Genomic DNA, 13910 nt, shown 5'->3' on the forward strand with positions numbered 1-13910 from the left:
AATTCAAAATGGATCAAAGACCTGAATGTAAGTCATGAAACCATTAAACTCGTGAAAAAAAACATAGGCAAAAATCTCATGGACATAAACATGAATGACCTCTTCTTGAACATCTCCCAGGGCAAGGAAAACAACATCAAAAATGAACAAGTGGGACTATATTAAGCTGAAAAGTTTCTGTACAGCAAAAGACACCATCAATAGAACAAAAAGGAACCCTGCAGTATGGGAGAATATATTTGTAAATGACAGATCCGATAAAGGCTTGACGTCCAAAATATATAAAGAGCTCACACGCCTCAACAAACAAAAATCAAATAATCCAATTAAAAAATGGGCAGAGGAACTGAACAGTTCTCCAAAAAAGAAATACAGATGGCCAACAGACACATGAATAGATGCTCCACATCACTAATTATCAGAGAAATGCAAATTGAAACTACAATGAGATATCACCTCACACCAGTAAGGATGGCTGCCATCCAATAGACAGACAACAACAAATGTTGGCAAGGTTGTGGAGAAAGGGGAACCCTCCTACACTGCTGGTGGGAATGTAAATTAGTTCAACCATTGTGGAAAGCAGTATGGAGGTTCATCAAAATGCTCAAAACAGACTTACCATTTGACCCAGGAATTCCACTCCCAGGAATTTACCCTAAGAACGCAACAATCAAGTTTGAGAAAGACAGATGCACACCTATGTTTATCGCAGCACTATTTACAATAGCCAAGAATTGGAAACAACCTGAATGTCCATCAGTAGATGAATGGATAAAGAAGATGTGGTACATATACACAATGGAATACTACTCAGCCATAAGAAGAGGGCAAATCCTACTATTTGCAGCAACATGGATGGAGCTGGAGGGTATTATGCTCAGTGAAATAAGCCAAGTGGAGAAACAGAAATACCAAATGATTTCACTCATCCGTGGAGTATAAGAACAAAGGAAAAACTGAAGGAACAGCGGAATCACAGAACCCAAGAATTGACTAACAGGTACCAAAGGGAAAGGGACTGGGGAGGATGGGTGGGTAGGGGGGGATAAGGGGGGGGAGAAGAAAGTGGGTATTAAGATTAGCATGCATGGGGGGATGGGAGAAAGGGGAGGGCTGTACAACACAGAGAAGACAAGTAGTGATTCTACAACATTTTGCTATGCTGATGGACAGTGACTGTAAAGGGGTTTATAGCGGGGACCTGGTATAGGGGAGAGCCTAGTAAACATAATATTCTTCATGTAAGTGTAGATTAAAGATAACAAAAAAAAAAAGAAAGAAAGAAAAGGGGGATTACTCCCTGATAGGATAAAACTAACTGTAAATCAATGATTAATGCATGCTTTAAATATCCTTAATTTTGATCGCTTAAAGGGTGTCAGATGATCAGCTATGGAGGTACACTTTTCTGATAATATTCCTTTCTCTTAAAAAAAAAAGCAGTTCTGTGTGGTGACCTCCATTGAGTTCTACACAATGGTATAAAGGGCATATCAAAGTGTGGGCAAAGGGTCTGTTTGTGTTTATACAGAGGATCAAAGCCTAATCTGGCTACCCAGAAAATGAACTAAGATACAATATGAAGAAGAACTTCCAACATCAGCCCTCTCTGGAAGACTCATACCAGAAGATGATCATCAAAAAACCTCAACAAAGATCCAGGCGATGCTACAGGTGTAGCTGCATTCATCCCACCGGTTCCTGGACTTGACATTGGAATGAAGAAGGAGATATCTAAGCTGGCCTGTGCATACAGTAAAACAACAAATTTGACTGATCTATACTGTTGGAACTCAACCAAGAATTAGGAGAAGTGCAAGTTGTAGCGCTCCAAAATCTTACAACTACAGACTATCTACTGTTAAAAGAACATATGGGATGTGAACAGTTCCCAGAAATGGGTTGCTTTAATTTGTCTGATTTCTCTCAGACTGTTCAAGTACAGTTGGACAATATCCATCATATCATAGACAATCTTTCACAAATGCCTAGGGTGCCTAACTGGTTTTCTTGGGTTCACTGGAGATGGCTGGTAATTATAGATCTGCTTTGGTTATGTAACTGTATTTCTATTATGTTAATGTGTGTGCGCAATTTAATTAGTTAAAACCTATACATGCTTAAGTTACTCTACAAGAAGATATGTCAAAGAAATAATCAATCTTCCCATGTTTTCTTCCATCTGCTACCTCTATAGCTTTTCTTCTTCCTTCCTAATTACAACCCTTAAATAGATTTCAGGCCTCATATTGAATTCACCGAGTATCATAATTCCTCCAAGTGGTAAAGATACCTCAAGACAAATGCTGGGCATAGAAGCCACAGGGCATAAATCTGTAAAGAAGTAAAAAGCTAACCTTTTCAAACAATATGGCTTCTCTCTCACTTACCAACTTTACATTTCCCTGTATGGCCCCGGAAGATGACTGGTTAGCCAGAGACGGGTAAGATTCCTCAAGGGAGGAACAACCTAAGACAGGCACAGTCACAGGGGGGCCATCAGGTGAGAAATTGGGGATCAACAGAGGTGAGGCTTAGAACCTCACCCCCCCTGTTTTGAGAGAAATCTTCTGCATCCATGGATGTTTTATTCCCTTGTCTAGCTGGGATTAACACTTAGTCCATACGCGCACACCTGATCATCTACATTTGCCCTCTTACAACACTAAACTATGTTTTCTACCTTTATCTTGCATCTACCTACCACTTCAGCATTTTATTAAAAATAAAAATAATAATAATAATAAAGGGAGAAATGTGGGATCCACATATAAATCAAGTATAAAAATCAAACGAATATTCATATTTGACCTGATTGTTTATAGTTCATAATGAGTAATCAAAACCGAAAGTTTCTGTGACGACTGCCCTTGTACTGTTCACCATGTAAGAACTTATTCACTATGTAAGAATTTGTTCACCATGTAAGAACTTGTTCGTTATGCTTCTGAAGATTGGAGACTGATAAGAATTAGGCTTGAGATGGATTAATGACTGTGCATTGAGCATTGACCCCCCTATACAGAATTTTATTGTTGTTAACAACCATTTGATCAATAAATATGAAAGATGCCCTCTCAAAAAAAAAAAAGTGACAATAAAAACCCAAACATTAAAAAAAAAAAATTGTAAAATGAAATCACTTAAAATGTCTGGTCCACTAATACGACCTCACAAGGGCCTGCTCAATATCCTATGTGCTTTGCTTTTATGAGTACAGTCACCCATATTATGAGTAGTCACCCAAATTAAACACTTTTGTGCACATAAGGAGGCTTACTCAGCAAGAGGCTTTGGTAAGGTAATCCTGTAAATTATCACATGCTACTAAAATAAACTTTTTTTTCATTGTACAGCCCAAGCATTTCTTGTTTAATTGAAGTATAACTGAGATACAATATTATATTAATTTCAGGTATATAACTTAGTGATTCGGCATTTTATAATTACAATATGCTCACCACAATGAGTCTAGCTCCCATCTGTCATCATAAAAAGTTACTACAATACTATTGACTACATTCCCTGTGCTGTACTTTACATCCGCAGTGACTTGTTTTTTTTTTAACTGGAGGTTCATACTTCTTAACGCCCTTCACCTGAAGTATGTATAAACATTCTTTATAAACACTGTGTAAAAGACTACCCTGTTGTGGGATTCACATATAAATCAAGTATACAAATCAAATGAATAATCATATCTGACTTGATTGTTTATAGCTCATGATGCATGATCAAAACCAAAAGTTTCTGTAATATGACTGCCCTTGCACTGTTCACCATGTAAGAACTTGTTCGTTATGCTTCAGAAGATTGGAGACTGTTGAGAAATAGGCTTGGGGTTGATTAATGACTGTGCATTGAGTTCCCTATACAGAATTTTATTGTTGTTAACCATTTGATCAATAAATATGAAAGATGCCCTCTGGAAAAAAAAAAACACATTTGAATAACAAAAAAATAAATTGAAGAGGAACCAGCAAAAAGCCAGAGAATATACTAGATTCCCCAAAGAATTGTCACTCTTTGATGTCTGTGCTGTCCTTCATTCACCCATTCAAAAAAAAAATCTTTAATAAAGTAATTGAGCTCACAAAAAAAAAAAAAAACTACCCTATTAGCTTCCAAATGTACAAGGAGAGAAATAGCATTTAAAAAGATCTCATTTTTGTCTTTAAAAATGCCTTCTAAATTGAAAATTCCTTTAATGTATGTTAAGTGCCTAAGATAAAAATGAAAATAACTCATCCATCTCCACCATGAACATGCACTGCGTTTCCAGATACAAAGGACCTCGTGCTCCTCCGCGCCTTGCTTCTCACGTTCAGGAGGAACACCTGCTTGCTTCATTCTGCTGTAACTGCCACAGGCACACTTGTGGACACAGCACATTCACACTTCTGCAGCCCCTGCTGGGCCTGGGTCTCAGCGTGACACATGAGGTACTGTTCCAGAGAAGAGAGGACCGGCCACCCAAGGAGCTCCCCGGCCCACTCAGGCTGCCCAGTGAGGGGCTGAGCCTCGGGGGCTTGTTCTCCTTCTGGGCACGGCCCCTGCACTCACCTTGTTGACCCAGAACACCATGGCATCCTCAAGATCGTACGGAAGCTCTTTGGAGGCACTGAACGTTGAGAAGCGCTTGACACTGGCCACCACCTTCTCAATGCTGATCATCTCCACAGTGTAGGCCATCATGAGGGCGTCCACCATCGCCATGTGGGCACTCTGGGGGCAGAGGCAGCAGTCAGTGTCACCCAGGCCTGCCTCTCCTACCAGCTTCATACCCAGACCCCGCTCAGACACAAAGCTCTGCCCATATCCCTCTATTTTCTTCCCCTCTCCACAGGAGGAGACACTGAAGCCTTTATCTGCAAGTTAGCCTTGCTTGCAGTCAGGCAGGCTCAGCTCTCTGCAGTGTGAAGGGCTTCATGCCTCCTCCCTCATCTCCATGGCAACCTGGGGAGAGTCGGGGGAAGGTGATAACCCCACTTCATGGCTGAGGGAAACAGTACAAGGGGCAGAGAGGTGTGCCCAAGCCCCCACAACCACCGACAGGCCCACACTACCAGTCATGAGCTCTGTGCACTAAAACCATGTCTTCACACCTTTTCTTCATAGAACCTGAGCAGCATTTTCTTGGCCCACAACACATGTTCCACAAAGACAGGAATGAAAACCACATAGGTGAAAGCGCCAGCAACGACATAGCAGGGGCATGCAGGAGGCACTGGGACTAGCTTAGACCTAGAATGCTCTGGACAAGTCCCATTAGGGATGTGGCTTTCAGAGAAAGGTGGGAAGGGGCACTTAGGAAAAAAGGTATATTCATTTGTTTTGAACAAAAAATACTTACAGCATGAAACAGTCTAACAGAACAGGCTAAGATTGCCTCCAGAGGCTATTAAGGAGCCTGGACTCAGCCTACCTCACACATGCACATGGCCCCAGCTCACACACATGGGGCCCTGGCTCACACATGGGGCCCTGGCTCACACACACACACAGGGCCCTGGCTCACACATGGGGCCCTAGCTCACACACACACACACGGGGCACTGGCTCACACATGGGGCCCCAGCTCACACACACACACAGGGCCCTCGCTCACACGCACATGGGGCCCCAGCTCACACACACACAGGGCCCCGGCTCACACATCAGGGCCCAGCTCACACACACACACACAGGGCCCTGCCTCACACACACATGGGGCCCCGGCTCACATACACACAGGGCCCCAGCTCTCACACACAGGGCCCTGGCTCACACGCATGGGGCCCCCAACTCACACACACATGGGGTTCCAGTGCACACACGGGGCCCTGGCTCACACATACACTCAACACAGGGCCCCAGCTCTCACACAGGGCCCCAGCTCACACACAGGGCCCCAGCTCACATACACACAGGGCCCCGGCTCACAATGAGAAAGGGCTGCAAGGAAGCTACTCGCCCCCATTTTCCAGAACTGTCATCCTCACTTAGAGAGATGCCCAAGTCAGGTCGCCACCACACACTCACACCTCAGCCGTCCTGCTGGACACTCATGCTCACACCATCCTGCACCTGAAGTTTCAGGGCCACCTTTGCCTCCTCCGTGCAGCCGAGCTACAGAGGGACACAAGTATCCATCACACCAGAGGCTCTCACCCCCAGGCCCTGGCAAGCACACAGGCCACTCACCATCTTTATGGGCGTGTGGCCGAGGTCAGGGTCCGTCACAGGGGTGTCATCACTCTCCATCACATAAATGCCTTTCCGGGACAGGGCCTGGATGACAGACTGGTGTCCCTGTAAGGTGGCCACCTGGTCCCCTTTCAGGATGAGGCTGCAGACACGGCAGTATAGCTCGCTGGACAGCAGAAGCCTGATGACAGGCGGTTTGATGTGCTCCTGCTCATACTGGTCGATGTAAAAAGGGTCTCTGAGCTCTTCAGGGATGTCATCTGAGCCGAGGAGAAGACGACTGTGTGAGCATAACATGCATGTTCACGCTGCTCAGAGAAGGCAGAGGTGCCAGCAATAATGATGGGCACCTAGCAGCACACAAGGACCTGGCTGCTCCACAACCCCACCATCTTCTCTGCTCGCAGAAGCAAGCCAGCTGCTCACACCACCCGGGGACATGGGTGATGCACATCACTTGGTATATTCACGTTGAGGAGCACCTCTCCTGATGCAGAGCAGCCCCTGAAGGGGCCAGCAGAGCTGAAGGGAAACTGAGCCGCCATCAAGCTAGGACTGCACAATACCTGGTCCCATCTCAGGGCGGGTGCAGCGCACTCAGCATCAGCCCTGGGGAAGATCCTCTTCCAACATCAAATCAGAGGAGACAACAATGCCAAACACCATGGACATTACAGAAGAGCGCCAGGCCTGCTGCTGTGCTGACAATGACGGAACGGCAACAAGCTTTAATCCATCCCTGGACAGCACAGCATTGAACGCTACATGAGCCATGTTACTTAGGTGTCACCACAATTCTATCAAATCAAGACTTCTGTCCCTACATTACAAATGAGGAAAGGGAGGCAAAGAAAAAGTAAGCAATGTGCACCTCAGCATTTTATTAAAAATAATGATAATAATAATAATAATGATGGAGAAATGTGGGATTCACATATAAATCAAGTATAAAAATCAAATAAATATTCATATTTGACCTGATTGTTTATAGTTCATAACGCGTGATCAAAACCGAAAGTTTCTGTGATGACTGCCCTTGCACTGTTCACCATGTAAGAACTTACTCACTATGTAAGAATTTGTTCACCATGTAAGAACTTGTTCATTATGCTTCAGAAGATTGGAGACTGACGAGAATTAGACTTGCGGTGGATTAATCATTGTGCATTGAGTCCCCTATACAGAATTTTATTGTTGTTAACAACCATTTGATCAATAAATATGAGAGATGCCCTCTCAAAAAAAAAAAAAGTAAGCAATGTGCCCAAGATTATAAGTGGCAGAACCCAATTGTGAACCCTCTCTGATCCACAGTGTCTGTCTATCTTGCCTCCCAAATACAGCAGCCACATGTGTACAGCTGGGGATGCCCCCTCTACAGATGGCTGCAATGCTCTCCCAAATGTGTCCCTCATGCTTGCTCTGCAAGATGTCAATCACTGTCTCCTAAAAGCAGGGTGTGGGTGAGGGGGCACTGTAGTCAAATATATCATGAAAGACTAAGTTAAACAGAGTTCGGCAGACTCCTTTACAAGAACCCCAGACCACTAATGCACTCTGTGCAGAGACCTCCCCTGTGCACACAGGCTGTCTGCAACCATCCCCACGTCTGCAAGAGCTCAGAGAGGCGTGGCACATCCACAGGTGCTAGTGGAGGGAGGCAGTCTGGGAGCCTCGTACTGAAGCATGCAGCCAAGCTGAGCGCAAGGACCCCGGCAGAGCCACTCCCTGTGCCGACATGCTGCCCAAGCGCAGAGGAGGCCCTGCAAGTGCATATCTAGCAGCACCCTCTACCCCGCTGCGGTGCCTCGCTCTCTCTCCATGGACGTTAGTTTTTGAGCCAAGTCATGCAGCTGTGAGGTCCGCAGGTCCTCCTGGGCTCCCTGTGGTCTTCTCAGCACTTCACACTTGGTTTCTTATTTCTAACGGCAGCCACTAATGTTCCCACTACAGTTTAGTTTTAAACCCCATGGCACACACCTCACTGAGCACCGCAGCAGCTCTGCAGGTGGACGGCGGAGGTCAGCTCTGGCTCTGCAAGGCTACAAGGACACACTCTGGCTCGGTGTACAAATGGACAAATTCCACATGCGAACCCCACTGGGGGCCATCCCATTTTGAAATCACCTGGAGTTCTGAAACAACAGCTCATACCAATAATAAAAGAAGTGGGCCCCTAAAATACCTAGGAATAAACCGAACCAAGGATGTCAAAGACCTATACCCTGAAAACTGCGGGACACTCTTAAGATAAATTAAAGAGGACACTAATAAATGGAAACTCATCCCATGCTCTTGGCTAGGAAGAATTAATATTGTCAAAATGGCCATCCTGCCTAAAGCAATCTACAGATTCAATGCAATCCCTATCAAATTACCTACAGCATTCTTCAGTGAACTAGAGCAAATAGTTCTAAAATTCATATGGAACCACAAAAGACCCTGAACAGCCAAAGCAATCCTGAGAAGAAAGAATAAAGCAGGGGGAATTACGCTCCCTGACTTCAAGCTCTACTACAAAGCCACAGTAATCAAGACAATTTGGTACTGGCACAAGAACAGACCCACAGACCAGTGGAACAGAATAGAGACTCCAGACATTAACCCAAACCATATATGGTCAATTACTATATGATAAAGGAGCCATGGATATACAACGGGGAAATGACAGCCTCTTCAACAGCTGGTGTTGGCAAAACTGGACAGCTACATGTAAGAGAATGAAACTGGATCACTGTCTAACCCCGTACACAAAAGGAAACTCAAAATGGATCAAAGATCTGAATGCAAGCCACGAAACCATAAAACTCTTAGAAAAAAAATAGGCAAAAATCTCTTGGATATAAACATGAGCAACTTCTTCACGAACATATCTCCCCAGGCAAGGGAAACAAAAGCAAAAATGAACAAGTGGGACTACATCAAACTAAAATGCTTCTGTACAGCAAAGGATACCATCAGTAGAACAAAAAGACACCCTACAGTATGGGAGAATATATTCATAAATGACATATCTGATAAGGGGTTGACATCCAAATTATATAAAGAGCTCATGCACCTCAACAAACAAAAAGCAAATAATCCAATTAAAAAATGGGGAGAGGAGCTGAACAGACACTTCTCCAAAGAAAAAATTCAGATGGCCAACAGGCACATGAAAAGATGCTCCACATTGCTAATCATCAGAGAAATGCAAATTAAAACCACAATGAGATATCACTTCACACCAAGGATGGCCAATATCCAAAAGACAAACAACAACAAATGTTGGCAAGGATATGGAGAAAGGGGAACCCTCCTACACTGCTGGTGAGAATGTAAAATAGTTTAACCATTGTGGAAAGCAGCATGGAGGTTCCTCAAAAAAACCTAAAATAGAAATACCATTTGACCCGGGAATTCCATTTCTAGGAATTTACCCTAAGAATGCAGCAGCCCAGTTTGAAAAAGACAGATGCACCCCTATGTTTATCGCAGCACTATTTACAATAGCCAAGAAATGGAAGCAACCTAAGTGTCCATCAGTAGATGAATGGATAAGGAAGATGTGGTACATATACACAATGGAATATTACTCAGCCATAAGAAGAAACCAAATCCTACCATTTGCAACAACATGGATGGAGCTTGAGGGTATTATGCTCAGTGAAATAAGCCAGGCAGAGAAAGATAAGTACCAAGTGATTTCACTCATCTGTGGAGTATAAGAACAAAGCAAAAACTGAAGGAACAAAACAGCAGCAGACTCACAGAACCCAAGAATGGACTAACAGTTACCAAAGAGAAAAGGACTGGGGAAGGTGGGTGGGAAGGGAGGGATAAGGGGGGAAACGGGGCATTACAATTAGCAGACATAATGTAGCAGGGTTGCAGGGGCACAGGGAGGGCTGTACAACACAGAGAAGACAAGTAGTGATTCTATGGCATCCTACTATGCTGATGGACAGTGACTAATGCAGTATGCGGGGAGGACTTGATAATAGGGGGAATCTAGTAACTATAATGTTGTTAAAGTAATTGTACTTAACGATATCAAAATAAAAAATAAAAAATAAAATTAAAAAAAAGAAGTGGGCCCCAGTGCAAAACACACTGGGAAGGTTTCTGCTTTCTTTATAGGCAGTGACATGAGTGGAGAACTAAGCTAGGAGAGAGCTGGCCCCACACACTGAAGCGAGCTGTGGCAGAAAGCAGACGGCAGCCTGTGAAGACACACGCAGAGAACAGGGAACCTAGTCCTAACTAGATGGGAGTCATCGGAGGATGCTGAGCCAGGGAGTCCATGATTCTATGACATTTTCAGAAGTTCCCGTCAGCTGCTGGGGCAGGATGCAAGGCTCACGTTCAGCAGAATGGCAGGAGCAGTCCAGCCGGCCAGGGCTCCTAGCAGCTGTGTCAGAAGGCCTTCTCTCCACACCCCCATCCTCCTCTGCCTGCCCCACCGCTGTCTCCTTTGCTAGTTCTCCTCATTTCTCCATGTGTAGCCAGGGCAAGTCCTACCTCACTGCCCAGGTGACCTCAGTCAGTCTCACAGCCTGAAGAACCACATGAGGGCGGTCATCCCCAAAAGTACATCCTGACCCCAGCCACTTTGCTGAACTCATCTATCCCTTTGCCTCTTTGAGATGCGCACATGCAGGCTGGTGGCCCCAAGCCTAGTTTGCCTGTGAGTGAACTCTAACGCCCCACCAACCTACCCCTCCTGAGCTCCATCTCAAGGTCAGCTGCTAAGACCAAAAGCTTCAGGGTCATCTGGCTCTTCCTTTCCTGGCAACTCTCACTGACTTTCCCTTTGAAATGGATCCAGAAAATGACAACTTCCTGCCTTGCCACAGCTTCCCACCATGCCACCACCTGCCACCATAGTCCCCCAGTCCAAGCCAGCCTCACCTTCCCTTGGACAACCTGATGGGCTCCCCTTTAAGAGAGCAGGACAGGCATAATTCAGGAAAGAAAGACCCCGGAGGGGGCACAGAAAGGGCGAGAAGACAAGGAGTGATTCTATAGCATCTTACTGCGCTGATGGACAGTGACTGTAATGGGGTGGAGGGGGGACTTGGTGAAGGGGGGAGCCTAGTAACCACAATGCTGCTCATGTAATGGTACATTAATGACACCAAAAGAAAAAAAAAAAAAAAGACCCCGGAGGGTCACAGGTCTGGGACAAGGCAAAAGGAACAGGCCCCGGTGGGGCTGGTCCCAGAAAGGGCAGCCCAGCCCAGGTGCAGACAGCGAGCCTGAACACAGGAGCCGGGCAGGGCCGGAGAGGCAGCAGTCACACTCTGGAGCAGGTTTCTCTCTCACAAGTTACCAAACAAGGATGCTCTCCATGGGGTAGCCCACTCAGCGGGACTTTCGAAAATAATCATTATAAATTGATTCATATACCAGTTTTTCAATTATATATGAATTACATAATGCACATAAATTTCAGATTCGGGATAACAGGAGCTAAGGGAAAATGATGCATCTACTAGAGATAAAAGCTCTGGACTTCCACAAAGACCTCGTAAATGTACATTACGCCTTTCGTTCCAGATCAGGGTGCCCCAGCCTCATGCCCACACTGAGGGACTAAGACCTCACTCCATAGCCCCTTCGTGGCGGTACCCTCACACATGAGCTTAGTGAAGTTAGTAATCTGCTTCCACTCTCAGGAACCTAATGCACACAGCTCTAAAACTTCCCACCAGCTTCATCCAAATCAACCACTGTTTAAAAGAAGACAACTTTGTGAATGCCTTGAACCTTGCTAGTGGCTTATTTTTCATTTCCTCTACAAGCCAATAAGGCAGTTTATTAGAATTCGAATCATTCATTTGTCTAGAGAATATTTACTGGGCACCTGCTGTGAGCCAGACAACATGGGGTCAAGGAGGATGAGATGGAGACACCAGCCTCAGGATAGCACCTTTAAGGGAACTGAAAAGTCATGAGGCTATTTCCACACAATGTGGTGGGCACATGGGTCCCAAGGAAGGAAGCAGCCAGGCTCTTGGCAGCAACAGGGCAGGCCGGGGAACAGGAGAAAGTGCAACATCCTATGAACTACAGAATTCAGTATCATGTGGGGCAGCCAATGGGATGTCATTCATTCATTCATTCGTCAAGTTCCCAAGCGGGCATCTCCTGCATGCCCATACTAGGAGGGATTGAAGACATCCATGAGTGAAGTAGGCTCAGGGGCTCTGAGGGCCAGCATGAGGGGCATTACCAGTCCAGTGGAGCCAGGGGTTAGATAGTTGGAGGACAAGGAGATATTATCTGCTGGGGTCCCAACACACAAGGGTGGAAGATGCCTACAAAGTAGGAGGCCGGTATGGCCACTGGCCTGACCACAGTAGACGTCAGCCAAGGGCAGGTAGCACGGAAAGGCACACAGACACCCAGGAGACAACAGACAAGAGACACTAGATTCCCACTTGGCTGACCAGGTGCAGGATTGTGCCTTCTATCAACAGTGAAACAGGAGCACAGCGGAGGAAAGCTGGGTGGGGAAGATGTGCCCTTCTAGATATGACATCTTTGAGGTGTGTAGAGGACCCAAGCAGGGACTTCCAAGGGGCAGAAGAATATGCAGATTCAAGTGCAAAAGAAAGGGGCCAGCCAGCGGCATGAACCTGGACTCTAGGAGCAGGCAGGGCAAGTCTAGGGAGCACCCAAGGCACAGGGCAGCCACAAGGAGGGAAGCCCAAGACACACGGCAATGTGAGCAGACAGATGTGTAACAGAAGGCGGGGTCCCTGCAGTGAAGGAAGGAACACTTCCAAGTGGGAGTGACCACAATCAAAGCTGAAAGAGGAGACACACACAGAGGACTGACAGGCATCTGTGGATTCAGCACCCAAGAGACAGCCAGTAGCCTTGGGAAGTGCATGCAAAGAAGGGTGCAGAATGAGGGGACAAAGTGGAGCCAGTGCTCCATGCACCCGGGAGGAGAAAGGAGGGTCTAGGAGGGAGGAGAAAGCAGGGTCTAGGAGGCGAGTGTTTGTTTGAAGGACTGGCGAAGTGTGAGCAGCCCTAACTGGTGATGAAGAAAAGCCAATCAACAGGAGAGACAGACAGCAGGAGAAGGTTCCTGGGAGTGGGGCAGACTGAGCCTGAGAGATGTCCCTGTCTGTGACAGGAAGGACAGGTGAAGCAACAGGCTGAGGGAACGCGCCCCAGACAGCTCCTGGAAAGCAGGAGGCCCAGGAAAGGAGGGCAAGGACGTGCACCCAAGCAGGACTGCTGGAAGGGACCGGAGCTGGCCTGAGAGCTGGCGATGGCACGGTCTGAGAGAAGGCCGTCCAAGGGATGCTGGTCTGAGGGAGAGCGGTCTGAGGGACACCAGTGTGCTACTCTCCCAAGCATGAGCAGTGAGAGCAGGTGCATTCACTGTGATTAGCTGGGGAGACCCTGGGCTAGCACTCCAAGGGAGGACCTGATGGGAAGGTGCTATGCTGATTAGAGGACTCAGACAACTCTGCAGTTAAAATGGGTCACAGCTAAATGCAGAAGGATGGAAAAGGGCAGCAGCTGGCCAGGTAGACAGAAGGTCAGAGTGCAAGGCCTCCTGAAGGGAGGACAGCATGCGGGCGGAGAGCAGGGCCTGGGCACCTCCTACTTGGCCGCTCAGAACCTCAGCTCCAAGTGTAAATCATGGCCCATCTCCAGAGCTGGGCAAAAGCTCCATCAAGGCATGCATGTAAGCTGCAGCCCTGGGAGCAGAGCCCGGCACC

General features: G+C 46.4%; 1 protein-coding gene across 8 annotated transcripts in view; it reads right to left on the reverse strand.

The window, feature by feature from the left end:
- CAMSAP1 (calmodulin regulated spectrin associated protein 1) overlaps window positions 1–13910 on the reverse strand; it is a 101718-nt gene that overhangs the window by 56632 nt on the left and 31176 nt on the right. For 7 of the 8 annotated variants that reach the window (XR_012124952.1, XM_073221446.1, XM_037007653.2 and 4 more), the window contains 2 exons: window positions 6187–6449; window positions 4567–4728 (listed from right to left, as the gene is read on the reverse strand). Coding sequence is in view for 7 of the 8 variants with exons in the window: in XM_073221446.1 (XP_073077547.1) it covers window positions 4567–4728; window positions 6187–6449 (425 nt within the window). In the remaining variant the exon portion in view is untranslated. Of the gene's footprint in view, window positions 1–4566; window positions 4729–6186; window positions 6470–13910 lie in introns of all 8 variants that reach the window. The other variant, XM_073221458.1, reaches the window with a different exon arrangement.

This window comes from Manis javanica, chromosome 2 (genome assembly GCF_040802235.1).
Source record: "Manis javanica isolate MJ-LG chromosome 2, MJ_LKY, whole genome shotgun sequence".
NCBI lineage: Eukaryota > Metazoa > Chordata > Mammalia > Pholidota > Manidae > Manis > Manis javanica.